The following is a 21,270-nucleotide window of genomic DNA, read 5'->3' as shown; positions in this document are numbered from 1 at the left end:
GCCACAAAGAAGAGGGAGTCAACCTATTTTCCAAAGCACCTGAAGGTGGGGCAAGAAGCAATGGATGGAAACTAATCAAGGAGAGAAGCAACCTAGAACTAAGGAGAAATTTCCTGATAGAACGATTAATCAGTGGAATGACTTGCCTCCAGAAGTAGTGAATGCTCCAACACTGGAAGTTTTTAAGAAGAGATTGGACAACTATTTGTCTGAAATGGTATAGGGTTTTCTACCTGAGCAAGGGGTTGGACTAGAAGACCTTCAAGGTACCTTCCAATTATTATTCTGTTACTTATACACTGCTTCATATATAGTGAGCCATCTCTAAGCAGTTTAGAGTCAGCATATTGCCCCCAACAACCTGTGTCCTCATTTTACTGACCTTGGAAAGATGTAAGGCTGAGACAACCTTGAGCTGGACTAACTCCTTTTTTTGTTCTAAACACATCTTTTTACTCATGCCACTTCGAAGGCCAAAGACTTGCTTCAAAAGGCTTTCTGAACTACACTGTATACAGGCAATCGAAACTTACAACTGGTCGGTTAACAACCTTTCAGAGTTACAACAGATCTGAAAAGAGGAACTTACAACCCGGGTTCAAAGTTCCAACAGTTGGGCCTCCTCCACAGTCATGTGACTTGAGATTTGGGATCTTGGCAACACTGCCTCACTTAATCATTTGCGGTATCCCACAGTCAAAGGACCACAACTTAATACAGTTTTGCTATTATTGGTTTATTTAACAATAGCACATGTGCACGCATGCACACACACACACAAGTTGTAAAACCGAATCAGTCACGTGACCATCCCATTTTATGATTGTCACAACATATAACTGTAATGGGAAGACTCCATGATGATCATATGTTATGGAAAGCCACCTGAACAGAACATCAAGCAAATAAAACCAGGATATTATAAAGCAAATAAGAACTGTGTGGTTCAGTGGTTAGAATGCAGTACTGCAGGCTATTTCTGCTGACTGCCGGCCACCTGCAATTTGGCAATTCGAATCTCACCAGGCTCAAAGTTGACTCAGCCTTCCATCCTTCCGAGGTGGGTGAAATGGGGACCCAGATTGTTGGCTGACTCTGTAAACTGCTTAGAGAGGGCTGTAAAAGCACTGTGAAGCAGTATATAAGTCTAAGTGAAATTGCTATTGCTATCTACATTTAAATAAAAAACCCTTACTACTTTATAAATAAACATAAATAAAAATATGATTTAGATTCTTAAATGATCAAATCTATTTTTCTTGTTTATCTTTGAAAGAAATTACTCTCTTTTCTGACATGATATGAGCGAGCTTCTTTCGCTAACAAAGTATAAGGTAAAAATAAACATTCTCCTGAATTCAACTTGAGTCTTTCTGACTATATAAAGACTTCCATGCAGATTTCTGGGCAGGATTCCAGAATTAGCTAGCCACTCTCCACTTCTGAGATTTTTTTTTTTCAACTTTCCAGAGTAGCTAACACATCTTGTGTTTTACAGTTGGTTTCCCTTCCAACTACTAATCATCCAAGGTCAGCAAGATCCTACCACCTGCCACGGGTACAGTACTTGTCCCCAAATATTCTCAATTTTAATGAGAAGTTTCTGGGCTTGCCTGAAGTATACATACAAAACTGCTCATTAAAAAATTATGACAGGTGGTATACATTAATTAGCACCTATCTCCACAAATTGTCCTTTCATCCAAGACTAATTTGGAATCTGAAAAAAACTTCAAATTATATTTTGACTTCCTTCAAAATCCTCACTTTATTCGTGAATTTGCAGCATAGCAGCATGGGTCAGGCATCAAACTTGAGCAACCTAGATTCTATAAGGCATACTGCAGTAAAAATTGCCGTACTAGTCTTGAGTCATTCCAACCTATTCATGTTACAACGTGAGGGTCTTTAGTTACAGATATTCTTCCTACAAACAAAAAAACCCAATTTCAATAAATGTCTTTGTATTTTTAGACATGAAAACCCAGCTGAACATTTTGGTTGCTTTGTTTAAATTTCTACCAAACCAGAATTGTTTACAACCCCTTAACTCATGCAGTTTAAGTGAGACGCACACATATAACGCATTTTTACAATACCTGTTTTCTTTAAGTTCTTACCTGCCCATTCTTGCAGAACACCACCTCAGTGACAGAAGGCCTCAACTTTGAACATAATACTCTTATTCACTAAAGTGGGATTATATATTCTCCTACATTATTATCAATGCAGCATAAGCAGTATAATTTAATTTCTGCCCTAAAACTTACTCTTTCAGAAAAAAAAGGTGGGGGAGAAGATTCATATATGAAACTACAATTAATATTCTCTTGAACAAGTCACAATTTTGGCTTAATAGTAAATGCAAGCAGGCTGCCCTTTGCTGGCAAATAACTTCTCGGAATCTTAAAAGCTTAAGACAGGCTTTTTAAGTAAGGGAGATGATGGAATCATTATCAGTTTGAAGTCTCCTTTTTGGAAATCTCTTTAAAAACACCCACAAAGGTAAGTTTTACAAGGACAAACATCCCAGTGCAGTGAAGGATATAACATGGTCTTCCCCCATACCAACAGACCTCTCCCTCCTCTCACCACCATTACTCTCCCAATCCAGGCAGTACATATCAATTTTAAACATAAATAATCTATTTCACCCAATGGCCCCAGCATTATCACTCACATCATCAGCCATGTCCAGCAAGTGCTCATGACAATCTGCTGGCAATAGCATGAGCCATGCAAATGTTAAAAGCTCTCTGGAAGAAGCGTGAACTTTGGGCAACAAAGTACGGCTCCTTCCATATCCAGGGAAGGAAATGATTATCTTGGCCAAAGCAGACTATTTTTAGTCCATGCACAAACTAGCAGGTATTGGCTGAGTGTTTAAAGTGAATCATGCAGAAATTCTGTACCGCAGCTGCCTTTATTTTTTTCTTGTTCCAATATATTTTGTGTTTCAGGGGTTTTTTTCAGTGCAGTTTCTCATTCATTCACACAACAATATTGAATGAGAGGTTTCTGTGCCTGCTACACCTTGAATGGGGGAAATGAGCCTGACAAGGAAGGGGTTATAGTCCATCTACAGAGCTAATGATGAGCAATCCAAAAATCCGGGTGTCCTCAAGACCAGACATTTTACCCACTGAGCTTGGCTACTTCACCTAAAAATATTTCTGGTATATTTCTGCAGTGCCAGTCATTCATCCAAAGAGGTATTAATCGAAAAATTTCTTGCCTTCTTTTGAAAAAAGTTATGAATGTATTAATAAACCTTAGCTCAGAATTTTAAAAAAATGCATTGACAGGGAAGTTTGGGAAAATATACATTGTGGAGAAAAATACCTGCCGGATGAGGAAATGCCAATATGAAATCAATAAATCAAACAGCAAGTGTTGAAAGTCAAAAGAGATTTTGTTTTTAACTCACTTTGAATTTCAACTTTCCTATTAGAAAAATTGTAAAAATAACAAATATTGGTGGTTGAATCTATCTCGAAATGCGGTACTCTGCAGCTGTATTCCAAAGAGCATTAGAGCAACAGGGACATTTGCAAAATACATAAGATCTTGTCCATTTCCAGATGGATCTTATCAGTGCTGATCTTAAATGCCCCTATTGATACAGAGACTGTTTTATGTTATGATCATTGCATTTTTATGCCTTTGCAATAAATCTTATGTAACACGTTCTTTTAATGTGGAACAGCATGCACCCCATTGTGTCAATCTAAGCACTTTTCTCTTTGTCCAGAGAAAACATTGCCCCCTAAGGACTTTTTTAAACTGTAGAGGTAAAGATTTGGACTAAGACAGTTACAGTATTATGCTTTATAGTCCTCAGTTGCCTTTTTCCAATCTACATTCAACTGGCTTCCAACTAGCACAGGCTTTCATATAACTGGCAATCAATTCTGGCCAAATATAAATGCCTATCCTGGCTTAAGAGAGCAGGTATCTATTACGGAGCACCAACATCGCATAAAATGACAAGACCAGTCAACATGACACCTTGGTCTTAGTAATCAGCTTCTTAGAAGCATCACTACTGTTTTTGTGATGTTACAGGATTGCATTACACCAACCACTTGTGCTGTTTCTTTGTTCAAGAAAAGCAAATGGATCTATACTGATTATTTGGCTAGGTAAAAGAGGGGGAAATCTGGTTGGGAAAATAACAATCTGCTTAAGCAAAGCAGAGAGGGTAGCATTATGTGCCTCATTCCCACATTCTTTTAGATGTTCACCATAGTTGCACAAGGGCGAGGACATTTGTCCAAATTAGAAACCCCTGGGAAGCATTCCTCCAGCCTGCCTTGAGGATCCAGGGTGCACAGTCTATCGACCGAATGCTTTCCACCCCTGCCTTTCTTTTCAGGGATGCTGAATGAAGAATTACATAACCTGGGATTAGTTTAGGTGCCTGCAGATCAAATGCACTGCTATCATCCCACCAAGAAACAGCCCAGCTCTTGGATATCCTTTTCCTTCTGCTTACTTTGTTATTGCTGAAGGGGGGGGGGGGGAGAAACACGCCAAAAGCCTTAAAGGGAAGGAAGGAGGGAAGGGAGGGAAGGAAGGGAAGCAAGGAAAGAAGGAGGGAAGCAAGGAAAGAAGGAGGGAAGCAAGCAAGCAAGGAAAGGGGGCAAAGAAAGAAGGAGGGAGGGAGGGAGCGAAAGGGGGCAAGGAAAGAAGGCAGGCAGGCAGGCAGGCAGACTTACCGCCTCAGAGTCTTCAAATCCATGCAGGTACAAATTGTCATACATGGAGGTCTGATAATCCAAAGAGCCCCTTTTTCAAGGCAAAAAAAAAAGTAAACACCTGGGCCACAGACACCACTGGGATTGCCAAAGCGGGGAAAGGCCCAGCCAGTCCGGCTCAGCTCAGGCTGCCTTGTTCAGTTGGTGGGCTGCGCGGCTTCCCCCCACCCGCCCCCCGGGCCGCGCCGCTATTTCATTCACATCCTCGAAGGAGAGGAGATCATCCCGAGGGGCAGCCCAGCGCGGGCATTTTCTCTGCCTCTTTCCTTCTCTCTCGCTCGGAGTCCGAACAGCAAAGCAAAAGCGTTGCCTCCGACCGAAGGCTGATGACACGGAGGCAGGAGACGAAAGCCTGATTGGCTCGGTGGCTGCGCTTCGTCAACTTGCAGACGTTGTGCTCCGTGCAAGGGGATGATAAACATGAGGACGGACTCTTCTGAACAGGCATCTATTTCTCTCCCCCCCCCCCGCTCCCTCCTTCCTTCCTTCTCCTCCCTCCCCTCCCGTGATTTCTTTTGCCCACGGGGGCTTCAGAATCGTAATAACCAGGCATCGTCGTTGATAAGGAAGCTAAGCTGACAGAAGATAACTGGCCGGCTTTAATGAAGTACACTGGGCTGATTTTCTTTCCCCAGGAGGAAGAGATTTAATGACCACTATCATAGTTTTGGGGGGGGGGAGTTTATTTCTGTGCTGGATTTGCTATCAGCTTCTTTTGAATCATTTAAACAATTTTTTAAACAAACTTTCCCACAAGATGCAAATTATATTTCAGCCAAACTAACCAATAAGGTTAGAATGCAAGGAAGCCAACATTCCATTATAAGATGCTTCTAGTTGGAATAGCATGCTTAAGCTAGCAATCTTATGTTTAATCGCCAGGATATAAACATGCAACCTTTCACACTTTGCACAAGCAGAAAAACAGAGGTGCACTGTGATGGGTAGGGAGGTTAGGCCTAGACTGGTAAAACCACTTTTAGCCATGGAAACTCACTGGATGGTTTTGCACCAGTCGCAATCTCAGCCCAACTTATTTCAAAGTTTTTGATGGAAGAGGATTAAACAAAGGGAGATTCCCTTAGAAGCTGCCTTCTGCTTTTTGAAGGGGGCAGAATATAAATTTAAATAAATACATAACAGTAAATTAGTGACATTTATGGACTCTCCTAATCAGAAGACAGCAATTCTATTTCCTTTCCTGAGGGAAAAAAATACACAACAGTCAGAAAAGTAAGACATCATCTTCTGAACTCATAGAATTCTGCAAATAAGAGGCGAGAGTAGCCTAAAATTATTAGCTAGAAGCAGCCTAGGAATCGACATGTATTGCTTATGATAATGATAAGTGATAAAAAAAATTCTGGTGAAGTAATACCAAAAAAGCCAGGATTTATAAAATAACCTCAGCTGTCTAATACAAACTGCAAAGTGGATATATATATATTTTCGCAGGGTGCCGCATAATCCAACAAACATGCTTGCTTGGATAGAAGTTTGACTGCTTAAAGTGGAGACGTGATTTTCGCATTTTATTAATGGGAGACCTCTAAATATAGAAGCTGAAAAGGCCTAGAATGGATTGTGGCACAGCATTTGCTCACTTGTTGGAAAAATAGCTGCAGTTGGTAAGCTCATTTGAGGTCATGCTAGGAAGATATGGTACATTTTCCTTTGTATATTGCCCTTTCAGTGTTATCTAATCTTATTTTAACAAATAAGAACAAAAGGGAGACGGGGGAACCCCTGCAGGGCAGAGCTGAAGAATATGCCCAATTCTTAGCGGACAAAATTGCTCGGTTTCGGTCGGACTTGGACTCCACACCTGCAGTTCCAGCCGAGGCACAGGGGGATCAAGTAGAACAGCTCTGGGTTGAGTTTCAGGACGTTACCCCCGGGGATGTGGACAAGGCCATGAGAGCTGTAAGTTCCTCCACCTGTGCTCTGGATCCGTGTCCCTCATGGCTGGTTGTTAACTGCAGTGAGGTGACACGAGGCTGGATCCAGGCGGTTGTAACCGCCTCCCTTCGGGAGGGGAACTTCCCCGCCGCACTGAAAGCGGCGGTGGTGAGACCCCTCCTGAAGAAACCATCCTTGGATCCAGCTGTCCTCAATAGTTATCGCCCGGTCTCCAACCTTCCCTTCTTGGGGAAGGTTGTTGAGAAGGTGGTGGCCTTCCAGCTCCAACGGTCCTTGGAGGAAGCAAACTATCTAGACCCCTTCCAGTCAGGCTTCAGACCCGGTTACAGCACAGAAACCGCGTTGGTCGCATTGATGGATGATCTTTGGAGAGCCAGAGATGAAGGACATCCCTCCATCCTGGTCCTCCTTGACCTCTCAGCGGCTTTCGATACCATCGACCATGGTATCCTTCTGCGACGACTGCGGGAGGTGGGAGTGGGAGGCACCGTGCTACGGTGGTTCTCCTCCTACCTCTCGGACAGGTCGCAGTCGGTGTTAGTGGGAGGGGAGAGATCGTCCCCAAGGCCCCTAAATTATGGGGTGCCGCAGGGTTCGGTCTTATCCCCCCTACTATTCAACATCTACATGAAACCGCTGGGAGAGATCATCCGCAGGCACGGGATTAGATACCATCAATATGCGGACGATACTCAACTGTATCTGTCCGCCCCGTGCCAAATCAATGAAGCGGTTGACGTGATGGGCCGGGGTCTTGAGGCCGTTATGGACTGGATGAGGGTTAACAAGCTTGTGCTCAACCCAGAAAAGACCGAGTGGCTGTTGTGTTTCCCTCCCAAAGATTTGGCAAACATTCCAACACTCAGGCTGGGGGGTCAAATTCTACACCCCTCAGAGAGGGTGCGCAACTTGGGAGTCCTCCTGGATCCACAGCTGTCATTCGACCACCATTTAACAGCTGTGACCAGGGGGGCATTCGCCCAGGTACGCCTGGTGCGCCAGTTGCGACCCTACCTGGACCGGGAGGCCCTCACAACAGTCACTCGGGCCCTTGTGATCTCTAGGCTGGAATACTGCAATGTGCTCTACATGGGGCTGCCCTTGAGGAGCACCCGGCGACTTCAGCTAGTGCAGAACGCAGCCGCGCGAGTGATTGCGGGTGTCCCCCGATTCACCCGCATAACACCTATCCTCCGCGAGCTGCGCTGGCTACCTGTCGATCTCCGGATGCGCTTCAAGGTGCTATTAATCACCCATAAAGCCCTACATGGCAGTGGATCTGGATACTTGAGAGACCGCCTTCTGCCAATTACCTCCCTACGACCTATAAGATCCCATAGATTAGGCCTCCTCCGCATTCCATCGGCCAGCCAGTGTCGGCTGGCAACTACAAGGAGGAGGGCCTTCTCAGCAGTAGCCCCGACCCTTTGGAACGAGCTCCCCGTGGAGATTCGTACCCTCTCCACCGTCCAGGCCTTCCGCATAGCCTTGAAGAACTGGCTCGCCCGTCAGGCCTGGGGATAAGAATTGCTACCCCGCCCGAATGATGAATGAATGTTGCTTACTATTTTTATTATATGTTGTTGTCTTAATATTGTATTCCCCTCTCCCTGGTTTTCTGTGAGCCGCCCTGAGTCCCCTCAGGGAAAAGGGCGGCCTACAAATGCTAATAAACCACTAAACCACTAAACCACTAAACAAGGGCCCTAGTAAGGGTGTGCCCTTGTTCTGGTGCTGTTTTTAATTTGCATTTCAACAAGAAAGGACCCTGTCATGAGTTGCATTTAAACAAGCTAGAACACTGCCATCCTCCTGCATTATCAGAGGGTAAGATGCCCATTTCTCCTTATAAGGATTATGCAGTATTGTATTCAGTAAATAAAGCAAGCAGAGTTGAGGCATACCTTTGAAATAACCCCCTTGTTAATAAGAACTATCAAATATAAATTACAATAAAGCAAAGATTTCAATCTTTTTTTTAAAAGCCAGATATAAGACAGATCAGTCTTGGATGAAGATCCATTACAAAAAGTGGGGACATTTAAATATGTTGATATCACATTTCAAGTTTCTTTATCTTGATTATGTCACAAGCTTTTTTTTTCCTTTACAGAATATAGTGTGTAGTGTCATCACTATTTTTAATTTCTCTCCTCCTCCCCAGCACCCCAACAGAACAAACTTCTGTAATCCTTCTGCATCCAGATCTCTTTAAAAAAAAAGCCTTAGACAACTTCTGTTTGGTGAATGATACATAAAATATATTGACTTTGTCAATTTGGCTTGTAAAAAAATCCGTTGCAACCAAATCTGTGGTTACGTAGATGGTGGACCAGCGCACATGGTGCAATTGCCTGCTGGCCTGCCGTTTGTGCAGCCCAATTCCAAATCTGATACCAGGTGTATCAGCAACATTTACACCTAAAACTGATCTTAAGGGAATGTCTGATTTGAAATTGTCAACTAAGGTTTTTTTTTTTTAGTTTTGAGTGTTGGCCTGTAAATGATCTGTTGCACCCAAATTTGTGTTATCAGCAACATTTACATTTAAAACTGATCTTAAGGCAATGGCTGACTTTTATATTTATCAACTAAGGTGTTTTTTTTTTAGTTTTGGAGGATAGTTCTACAGTAAAACTAATGTAGTTATACTGTGGCTTCTGCACTATTCTTAAAAGTTATATCCAATTTTGCATGCCTTAAAATACATACTGTAAATGTATTTGTCATAATACTGCTATTATTTCTAAATTCACATTAAATGTTCTAAATTCTGAATTTTTATCCCTGCAATTATATGAATTAAGCATTTGGTGGTGGGGACAGATTTTTAGGTTCTGTGCATTATTAAGAAACTTTAAAACTTATAAAATGTGGGAGAAACTTTAGTTTAGATGTTCCCTCCCCAGTATTCTGTTACTTAGCATGTCACTCCATCCCTAACCTAACTTCTTATGTCTAGCATTGATTGTTATTCATGTTGATGGGTGTAACCACCCACTTAAATCTCCAGATCCACTGAAAATTAGACAAACCTGAATGCAGCCTAATCTAAAGCGAGCTCAGTTTCCTGCAGTGACAAGACATTGGGGAATTTTCCATTAAAAGATGTGATCACATAGCATCTGCAGGTAGTAGGATCATTTGAAAATTGCAATTCTTTTTAACCTGCCATTCCTCACTATTTCTTTCCATTTCATCACTGTACATATCTCTCTGAAATCAACAGCATGTTTGAAAAGATCTTAATTTGCATTTTTGCTATATGTTAATCTTTTAGTGCAGTGATGGGCAACCTTTTTGGCGTAGTGTGTCAAAAATCGGCAAAAAATCGAGCATAACTCGCGTTGTGTGTCACTTCGACAAAAACATAATTTTGCGCAATTTATAGTTTAAACTACAAAAATGTATAATTGCAATATATAATTGTATTTAATAAACCAAAAACAAATTATTTAACATACCTGCTTAGTAACTTCTTTGTTCATCAGTCGATTTCGTATGTTGCCCTTGATATTATTGAACTTGTTTGGGGTGCCGTGAACCAGGGCTGTGGAGTCGGCTGCTTCCAGCTCCACGTCCTCATCAACATGCCGCTCCAGCCCGCCCCTGCTATGAATATTCCTAGTGACGCGAGGACGAAGAATATGAATATTCATAGCGGGGGCGGGCCGGAGCGGCATGTTGATGAGGAAGTGGAGCTGGAAGCAGCAGACTCCTGCCGTGAACTGAGATAAGTGTGGTGCGGTCGTAACCGACAGTCCCAGGAGTAGACTCTCTGTGCCGGCCTGACTGGAGAGAGGCGCGCACTGTTCCCGCGCTCCTCTCCTGCGGGTCCTCCCTCGCCGCGCTGATGATGTGTGTGCGCACGGCACGCACGCCTTACCAGCAGCCCCTGCGCTCAGAAAGGGGCGACGGCGATACAGTAAGTGAGTGTGGGCGGGGGAGATCACACGTCCCGCCCCCCCGTTCCTCCAGCACAGATTCTTTCATCCTCGGCGGCTGTGCAGGAGCCGAGGATGAATCGCATGAAATCCTGTGCGTGTCACCCCAAATGGCTACGCGTGTCAGCACTGACACGCGTGTCATAGGTTCGCCATCACTGTTTTAGTGGGTCCTCATTATTAACATTTAATTATTTAACTATTGGAGTCCATTTTTGTCTTCCTTATGGAAGCAAGTCTGGGCATGGAACAAAGCTGAAGGACTAAAACAATCATATAAATAACTGTAGCTATAATATAGCAATAGCAGTAGACTTATATATCGCTTCATAGGCCTTTCAGGCCTCTCTAAGCGGTTTACAGAGAGTCAGCATATTGCCCCCAACAATCTGGGTCCTCATTTTACCCACCTCGGAAGGATGGAAGGCTGAGTCAACCCTGAGCCGGTGAGATTTGAACCGCTGACCTGCTGATCTAGCAGTAGCCTGCAGTGCTGCATTTAACCACTGCGCCACCTTGGCTCTTACATATAATGTAAACAAAAAAACAAATGGCAATAATATATACATTGCATAAGAACAGATCGACTACTGATCACCCATCAGCTTCTCAAATTCCAAATAGGAATAACTTTCTTCTACATGTCTCAAAAACAGCTAAACTCAAACATGCCTCGAAGACACAAAGTTAAGAAAAGCTGGCTAAACAAGGGAAAAACAATGACATTCCCAGAGTGGAGGAATAGATTGTGAACACATTAGAATTTTATTTATTTATATTTCTAAACCTTCCATCTCCCTCAAAGAGGGACTCTTAAAAATTTGCAGAAATGGCAAAGCTGTCCTAGCTGGTGAGAAAGAAAGAAAAACACCAAAATCTTTTTTGAAGACTGGAAATCTTATATAGGCCTTTTGCTGAAAGAAGAAAACAATATGATGATGTACGGTTTGAAGATTTAGAAAATGGAATTAAATGGAGGGCGGAAGGGACTTTTATAGTATCTAATATATCTAATACAAGATTATTATCTTTTGAAGAAAAAGTCAGAAGTCATACCCTGTTTCCCTGAAAATAAGACCTCCCCAGCTAATAAGCCAAATCAGGCTTTTGAATGCATGCGCTAAAATAAGTCCTTCCTCAAAAATAAGCCCACCCCAAAAATATTGCAACACAGTAGCAGCCATGAGGTGACCACACTCGCCGCACCTCAAAAATAATAAGAGCTCCCCAAATAATAGGCCAAGCACTTATTTCGGGGGTCAAAAGAAAATAAGACCCTGTCTTATTTTCAGGGAAACACAGTATTTTGTAACTTTTGTTTCTTTCTTGAACTTCTTCCTTAATATTTCTTTCCTTTGCTTTTCTTTAGATTTCTTTTACTTTATGTAAAATTATCAATAAACATACATTTTTTTAAATAGAGAGAAAAATGCTGACTAATACCCATTGTCATATGCAGTCTCCTTCCAGTGTTCTCTTATGGACCTCCAAGCTTTTAAAACAGACCTGAGATGACCAGATACCAGTGGGTGCAATCCAATGATTAGGTTTGCCTGTCATTCTAATTTGGACGCATCTGCCTCTTTTTTTGCTGAGAGCTGCACTTTTATCATTTTTTTCAATATATTCGGGGTATGAATGGGTATGGTCAACTTTTGGACTTAATACACTTATTTTGGAAGTTTAATGTTTGGCCTAAAATGTCATCTGAGTATTGTACATCACGTTTCTCCCTAGTAAGCAAATCATGGCTTAGTTTACTGTGTAAATCAGGTCAATCTAGCAGGAGGGTTTTCAGTTGCTCCTACCTACAGCAATCCCGAGGTATAAAAAAATGAATCACTAAGAGAAATAAAACTAACGTCATTCTCCTCTGAGTAATTCTGTTCCATATCATATCAACTATCACACTCACAGGCACATTTAGCTAATGCAGTGAAATTACTTAGCAAGGAATGTATAGTTAGGTATTGAAAATGGATTGCAGCATCCTTCCATCAAAGCAAAATGAATCTGAATTGCATGAAATGTACAAAAAACTCTCCAAGTTGCTTATTAACTATTTCCTAATGATAGATACAATAGAAAAGGCAAGGAAAGATGCCTAATGAATTATGCTATTTACCACAAAAGAAGAAAATCTGAATATAGGATAATTCCTCTCCAAAGAAAGAATAGGCAAGGCAAAAAGAAGTTGTCTCAATAATGATAGAAATCCAGTACAAATCATTCCCCATTTTATTAATCTAGGCTTGCCAATTCCAGGTAAAGTCCATTCTCCACATATCTCCTTCCTGTATTATGTGTGTAGCCCGTGTATGTGTGAGAAAGTCTGAGACAGCCATTAAGAGGGGGACTTGGAGAAGTGTGAAAAAAGATAGCAATGGCATTTAGACTTGTATGCTGCTTCATAGTGCTTTACAGCCCTCTCTAAGCAGTTTACAGAATCCACATATTGCCCCCAACAATCTGGCTCCTCATTTTACCATCCTCAGAAAAATGGAAGGCTGAATCAACCTTGAGCCCTGTCAGGATCAAACTGCTGGCAGTGGGCAGAATTAGCCTGCAATACTGCATTCTAACCACTGTTCCACCATGGCAGTAATGTCACCTTGATTTTCTTTAGTATATGATGGGTCAGAGAGAAACTGAAATACTTCTAAGATTCTGTTATTCTACCCTTTAACAATAAATAATCTTATTGGAATCCCTCACATGCCTGGCTCTTAACCTGCCCTACCTGGCTGATATAAATCATATTATTTTGAGTTTCCTTCTCATACTTTCCTTCTATCATGGGACTATGTATTCTTTTGTTAAAGGCCCCCTTCAGCTTGCTCCTTTCTTCCCCCATTCCTATCTCTGTCAAAATCAACTCTAAATCCCTTTACAGTGTTTTGACATACTTACCAAGAACCACTCTCTAAAATACAGCAGAGCCAAGAGGGAAAAAATTAACACACGCCAGTTATCAGAAATTCCCGCAGCCTGTTGAATTGGAATGAATAAAAAGTACCCAAATAAATAAAAAGAATAAAAAGAAATGCAATATTCATATTAAAAACTTCATGTTTACAACAGCCTTCAAAAGTTTGTGTGGGCTATGACATTCATCTCAGTAGTGGACTCCTGCCATTACTCAGTGAATACAGAAGGAATTATATTAATTGGCATTCAGATGGCACTTGTAATTACCGCTTTAATGACTGGTCTGAGAGAGTGATATTTTTCCCTCATAGATGTTTTTTTATCCTTATAGGGGAAAAAATTGCCCCCTTTTGAGGTTCCTCCTTAATTTTTTCCAAGAAATTATGGTCATTGTAGCTACAGAGAATATTTAGGGAAGTATGTTATGTACCTCAGGACCAGTGGTAGGTTTCAAAATCTTTTAGAACCTCTTCAGTAGGTGTGGCCTGCTTTGTGGGAGTGGCTTGCCAACCATGTGACCAGGTGGGCGTGGCCAACTTGTAAAATGTGGTGAAACTCACTTAACAACACTCTTGCTTAGCAACCAAAATGTTGGCTCAGAAACTGGCATTTGAAGCACGCAAGTCTTAAAGCTGTCAAGTTACAAGACCCTTGCACCCCTAACCCTTTAGAAAAAAAATCCAGGGGTATTCAAACTGGATAGCTTTAAGACTTGTGGACTTCAACTCCCAGAATTCCTCCTCTCGCTCTTCATCTTGATGATGTGTGGATGGGCTGGGGGTGGGAACTGTAACCGGTTCTAAACGGCACTGTAGATTTGTGGAACCTCTTCTATAGAAGAGGTTAGAACTGGCAGGAACCCATCCCTGCTCAGGACCAAGTTAGACTTCCTAGCGATAGGTTAAAATGCTCTGCAAATTGACTGCAACAGTTATCTTTATGAGAAACACCCTCAAAGTGCTCAAGCAACCATTAATTTATTCCATTAGTAAAAGGCAGTGTTAATTCAACTACCCCAAAGTGTTGTATTTAAATGTAAAAAGAAAAAAGAAAGATTAACATCCTTGATTACTATTTTGTAAGATTTGATGTATATCCCTTCTAGAGTCTGGCAATGAAAATTTACCAGGGATTTTAGTCTGATACTGCTGGGTGTACCTTTTGATTATGTTCTAACATCACTGCAGCAACCGACTGCAGTGTTCTGTTGTCCACTAGTTTCAGCTTTGATGTCCGACTAAGCATAATCTGTAAGGGGTCTTTGAGGGGTTTGTTTTGGTGAAGCAGCAAGGGAAGATTACAGACTAATGTTCAAGGCGTAGGCAAGGCTGAGAGAAGCATTCCAGATTAGAAAGACATTCATTTGCCCCCAAATAGGAAATTTTCAGCATTCCTTCCCAGCAACCTTATAATTGATTGGTGAATTACTGCATCAGGGAAGGCAGAGAACCTATATGCCCATTAATTTCTTCCCGGTTGTAAGGCTCTTTAATGAGATAGCCTGAATGTTTCTAGGTATAGAATTTTTCTAATTGTTTCCCTGCTACTTTGCCACTCTACAAACATAAACAAAAGACCAAGAAAATAAAAGTCCCCTCCAAACAGGCAAGTCCGTTGGAGGCATTGCTTGTACAGAGGACAATGAAAAAAAAATGAAATGTGTACATGAACCACTTCTGTATATTTCTGAGGGATGAAAGGCTACCATTTCACAGGATTGGCATCCACCTTGTCTATTTATAGTAGTTCAGACAAAATCGACTCAAGGCCCTGTCACAGAGAAACTGGCATTTGAGCCTCCTGCTTTTGCTCCCAGTACTGGACTCCATGTTTAGCCCCATAAGCATTTATGCAAAAGAAGCAATTTTATGTAATAATGAAGCAAACACAATTGTTACTCATCTACCATGAGAGACACAGGATAAGAAAATGTATATCAGGATAAAGAGGCTGCTTTAAAAGGAACTAGGTGCGGCACTCCTAGGAAGCTATGCTGTAGCTTAGACAGTAAATTTGCAAAAGGCTTTCTCACTTATCCTTCATCTCTCTTAACTCCTCAGCTGATACTTTGATCTAATGCTTATTGTCGTGATACTCATGAACTTAAACCAGCAGTCCCCAACCTTTGTAGTTTGGTGGCCTGGCTGGGTAGAGAGGGAAACTGGCGTGCAGGAGAGGCAGGCTGATGCGTATGCGCACATCGCCCTTATGTACATGGTGGACCAGCGCACATGGTGCAATTGCCTGCTAGCCTGCCATCCATGCAGCCCAATTTCAAATACGCCATGCAGTCTGGTAGTGCGCCACAGCCCTAAGGTTGGAGACCCTTAACTTAAACCACTTCTGCTTTAGAACCATTTTAATACAAAATTCAAACCAACCTTCAGTCTGTCTTCTTCCCCCCCATCCCTGGTATTCATGAGATGATGAGAGAGATTTTGCTGTTTTTTTCCTTAAGATATCTGAATAATTTACCTGGGGGGAGGAGGAGGAGGAGGAGGAATGGGATAGGAACAATTCTGAAGAAGTAAGTGCCTATTATCCCCATTGCGCAGAAAGTTGAGATGAGGGACAAGCTTCATGCATGATGAAGTCCTGCCCTTCCTATTTTATTTCTAGCAACATCTGTCAGCCCAGCTAAAACAGCCATATGATGAACTGATATGAGTTAAACTTTTTTTCTATAAATTATTGTAATACCTTCCCTCCCAAAACTTGAAAATGATTTTTAAAGGTATTTTTGAAACACCTAATAGTACCTACTTGCAGACTTCAGAAGCTAAATCGCACAGCTGTACATGTTACAGTGCCCTTTCTAAAAAGGTCTGCTATGTTTGATGAATATACAAAAGGTAGCAGGCTCAATGCCTTTGATTGATATCAAAGCCATTCCACCCCCTTTCTGCATACTGAGCCTCTTCTCTTACTGGCTGGGTCTTCCAGTCTGTTCATTATTTGTGCAGGCTGTGGGTGGCAAGCATGTAGGCTGCATAAGAATGGAAGAAAGTTGGAGACTGGAGGGTACTGAGAATTGGCATGAACAACCAAATCAACTTAGTTAATTTCCATTCTTATTATATGGAAATCCATTTTAAGCAGTCAAAAATTAATGGGGGGGGGAAACCCCATGGAATCTTAAACCAGTAAAGTAGCTAAGAAGAGAAAGTTCCATTCTCTGTGGCCCTCAGTATCTACCATCAGTATCTACCAACCTTGTTCTGTCTAACAGTAGGACTTGCTTTCTCATAAACTCTGGTTCAATCTCACCTGGCATAAATTTTGATACTCAGAATGAAACATGAAGAACGATCTTGGGAGACGGGATGAAGAACTGCAGACTAGGAAACAATCACATAAGAAGCAGCTGATTCTACAGAAGGAATGTGGGCATGGCAAACATCACAGAAGGGACCCTCCCTAGTTTTTTTGACTGTAAAGACAAGGTAGGAGAGATGCATTTTCAGATTTATTCATTTTTGTTATTATAAATAAAAGTCTGCCCATGCAACCAACAAAATTCTGGATGGCAGAAGTTTTTTTTTTAACGATAACAGTCCTTAAAAAGGGCTTCAAAAATTTTAGCAAGGGGTTCTCTGTCAGGTTGTTGGGTGGGCGTGGCCATGGTGGGTGTGGCCTAGTCACTCTCCTGCACCATGTCGGGTGTGTGTTTTTTGCCCTCCCCAGGCTCCGGAGGTTTTCCTTGAGCCTCCGGGAAGGCAAAAATGGCCTCCCAGACTTTGGGGGCCTCTGGAGTTCTGAAATTCCCAAACCTCCGTTAGGCCCATTTTTCACCCTCCGTGTGTGCCCTGCACTTACCTGCATCCAAAATGGGCCACATGGGGACTCCTGGGAGGGGCAGAGTGTTGTGGGCAGGGCCAGCCAGGAGTGGGATTTGAGGGTTCTCCCAACTGCACAGAATCTTAGCTAGAGTTCTCCCAAACCCCTCCAAACCCCCAGCAGCCCACCCTTGAACATTACTCATTTTGCTCCATAAATCAACTCTGGGAATCCTACTACGTGGAAAGTGAAAGATTAAAAATCCAGGTTGGAAGTTATTAGGAAGTGGAAGAGGATCTGGTACTAGAGCAGAAAAGAGAAACTTTCTGCTTTCTCAATGCTTTGAGTTACTACTGTATATCAGGGGCATTCCTTTCTCTACCTCCATCTCTATCTCTGCCTTCCTTTTACTCTTTCAAGGTCAGCCAGAGGGATTGTGCTGCCATATGATACATGCTACAAACACATACCAAGTAGATAACAGCTGAAACGTATCCCAACACTGGTGACAGGGCGTAGATGGCTAATATAGGGTCACGGAGTAGATTACATAGTTCATATAGCTGCATCTATTGTCATTACTATCCACAAGTGCCTTCCGAAGCAACTATCTCAAATTGCAGATTGCCAGAAGAGGTACAGATCACTGGCAGATGTCTGTATACAAGTAGTCCTTGACTTATAACAGTCCATTTAGTAGCCATTCAAAGTTACAACAGCACTGGAAAAGGGGACTTATGGCTGTTTTTCACATTTATGAGTGTTGTAGCATCCCCATGGTCATGTGTTCAAAATTCAGATGCTTGACAACTGGTTCATATTTATGGCGGTTGAAGTTTCCTGGGATCAGGTGATCACTTTTGTGATCTTCTGACAAGCAAAGTCAAGGGGCAAGCCAGATTCACTTAAAAACTGAGTTACTAACTTAACAACTGCAACAATTCACTTAACAATTGCGGTAAGAAAGGTGATAATGTCTCACTTTTGGGCTCTGTTGTGGTCATAACTTGAGGACTACCTATACTTCTAGAGGGCTGTTGGGATAGGGGTGAAAGTTGCTCGTCTCCCTAAATGGCAAATAACTCAATCCCATCTTAGCTTCTTCTGAAAGACGACACTGTACTCCATTCTTACATTCTTATCCCTGAACTAGAATGTCATGATTCCATAAGGAAGTAGCTTTTGCCTGAACATGCAGATGACTCTACTAGCTAGAGAAATTGTTCAAAGCTAAAGGATTTCCCCTCAAAATAAACTAAGAAGCCCAAATATGAAATGTGGTTTGAAACTCAAGAGGTGGGTTCCTACCGGTTTGGCCCAGTTCGGCCAAGTAGGTAGTAACTCGGCCTGCCACACCCCTGAACCGGTTCTCTTGGCAGTGCCTACGCCAGCGACATTTCAGTATTGCGTACGCACGCTATCAAGTGTGCACAAAGCATCCATGCGCAACATGTCCCTGACCAAGCAGCAGCAGCAGCAGCCGGAACCCACCCCTGAGTGCCCCCTTGCAGATACTTATCTGAGTTGCCATTGTAAATGGTACAAGGTCTCTGGGCATTTATAGATGTTGTAAATGTAAAGCCATTAAACCAAATATCCTTTCTTGGGGGTGGGGGCAGTATTTACAGCTTTGTACAAATTGCTTGCAAATCTAACCACATGGAAGTTGTACAGTGTTGCTGGTTTCAATTCAATGGGCCAATCAAATGTTTCCTATTGATTTCTCCAGGTATGCTCAGGTCCAATTCGTTTGTACTTGGCCATGCTTGTTCAGCTTTGATGGACTTTTTCTGCAGATTGGGTAGAATGCCGGTGTTGGATTTATGATTCAATCTATGTGATCATGTAAACCAACAAAATAAAAATAAAAAATCTAAAGGCAATGCCTTGGGCTAATCAAATGGGATTTAAGTGTTAAGGTATTGGGGCTCTGCACCTAAATTCCTATCAATCATTTTTCATCAGAATGTTGAAAATTTTGGGTATTTGGGAAAATTTCGGTTTTCCAAAGCAGTGCCTTCTGAAATGGACTAAAATTCCTAGAATTAAAGGCAAGCATCCATCTGGAGGGCATCAAAATGAAGAAGACTGGATCAGAGTATACCTTTCAGCAGATTGGTTACCAATAATTAGATATTTCAGAATCAGAGCACACAGTTTACTTAGAGAAAGGTCCAGGTTCAATTTATGTCATCAAGCAGACAAAGACTCCTGTTGGAAATGCTGAGCAAAACTGTGATCCGGTTATTTATAAATTGGTGCCTATGTCCTTATTTTGATTTTAAGATGACAGAATGTTAAGGCGTTTTATGGTGGATAGAGAAATTGTAGCCACATTTAATTTGTTTTAATTTAATGTTTGACTTCCATGGATGCAATCTGTGAATGTTGTAGATATCTTGGTAACTGTAATCTGGGCACAACTTGGACACAAAGCCCTATATATATTATGATGTAATACAATACACCACGCACAGGGGAAAAAATCCTCCAAAATTCTGGGAATTGTATTTTGGCAAAGTCACGAGAACAGCTATTTGAGTTGTTTAGCATTAATTGATTTTTTTAAAAAAAATAGAAATGCGATTCCCAAGATTTTCTGGAACAGAGGACAAAATCAAGCCTATGGATAGATATGACACACAAAGCTCAAAGAGCATAAAGAGAGATCAAATTACTGGAGTGAGCTTCTAATTCATTACACCAAATTTCATTAAAATTCCAATTAATGTATTTCCTATATAGATGAACAGCCCAGCTGGAAATTGAAGAAGAAGAAAAAAGAGGGCTAAGCAAGCCACATCTAATGCACAGAGATGCTGCAGAGGAAAGCACAAGTTTGCAGGTAGTCCTTGATTTACAACGATTTGCTTAGTGGCCATTCAAAGTTAAAATGGCACTCAAAAAAGTAACTTGTGATTGTTTTTCAAATTTCCAACTGTAGCAGCATCCCCTTGGCCACACAATCAAAATTAAGATGCTTGGCAACTGGCAACTGGTATTTATGACTGTTGCAATGTCAGAAGGTTGAAAAAGATGATTATATAACATGATATATAATCATCTTTTTCAACCTTCTGACAAGCAAACTCAATGGGGAAGCCAGATTCACTTAACAAGCATACTGCTAACAACTGCAATGACTCACTTAACAACTGTGGTAAGGAAGGGAGGTCGTTAAATGTGGCAAAACTCACTTAACAACTTGTTTTGCTTAGTAACAAAAATTTTGGGCTCAATGCTGGCCATAAATCAAGGACTACCAGGACTACCTGTAATAATCCACGGGGAAAGGTTATGCAAAGTTGGGATATATTTCATACTAATTTGGAGGGCAACCTGTCCAAGGCAAAGAGCAAGATTTATTCCAGTGGGAGGAATGAGGTTTTGCCAAGGGACCTCTCTCAGGTACAGTGTTGGTCAGATAAACCGATTGTTATCAAAAGCAAAATGCAGCAGGGACATTCTGAACCTGCAGCCCCCCCACTAGAGATTTGTGGTGTGTACCCTAAAAGGAACAGGAATGAAGCGCTTCTGTTCCTTCACCTTTGCAACAGAGAAATTCAGCCAAACACCACTTCAGCAGCTTACTCTGGATTTTAAAAAATGAAATATAATCCAGAAGGACCAAAAACATTTATTTTTTTATGACTGCATCAGTCATAAAAAAAATCTAGAATTACGTATTTTTAATAGATAGGGTTACATGACAGCATAGAAGTTTTTATATTCCCAAGCACTTATCAAAAACTGGGAGGGGAATAGATCAAGATTTGGCTACTTAAATGGAGCACAACATTTTTAAATCTTCTCCCTTGTTTGTTTTCTTTTTCACTCTACTCCTTTCTTTGTTAGTTTCATTAAATGGTTTGAACACTATGAGATTAGGCATAAGACTGGAGAACCATTTAAAAGGGGTTTAAAATTTAAAGGGGTTGTAGGAA

The 21,270-nt window shown here is 41.6% G+C and overlaps 1 protein-coding gene across 1 annotated transcript in view; it reads right to left on the bottom strand.

Moving 5' to 3' along the window:
- The window catches only part of CACNB4 (calcium voltage-gated channel auxiliary subunit beta 4), a 72,087-nt gene extending 67,045 nt beyond the window's left edge, over window positions 1–5,042 (bottom strand). Inside the window, 1 exon segment of the mRNA XM_032235397.1 lies at window positions 4,719–5,042. Within this exon segment, the coding sequence (XP_032091288.1) occupies window positions 4,719–4,763 (45 nt within the window). The 5' untranslated portion in view covers window positions 4,764–5,042.
- Window positions 5,043–21,270: the final 16,228 nt, after the last annotated feature.

This window comes from Thamnophis elegans, chromosome 1 (assembly GCF_009769535.1).
Source record: "Thamnophis elegans isolate rThaEle1 chromosome 1, rThaEle1.pri, whole genome shotgun sequence".
Taxonomy (NCBI): Eukaryota; Metazoa; Chordata; class Lepidosauria; order Squamata; family Colubridae; genus Thamnophis; species Thamnophis elegans.
Note: the sequence above shows the minus strand (reverse complement) of the source record. Positions and strands in the feature narration are given on the sequence as shown.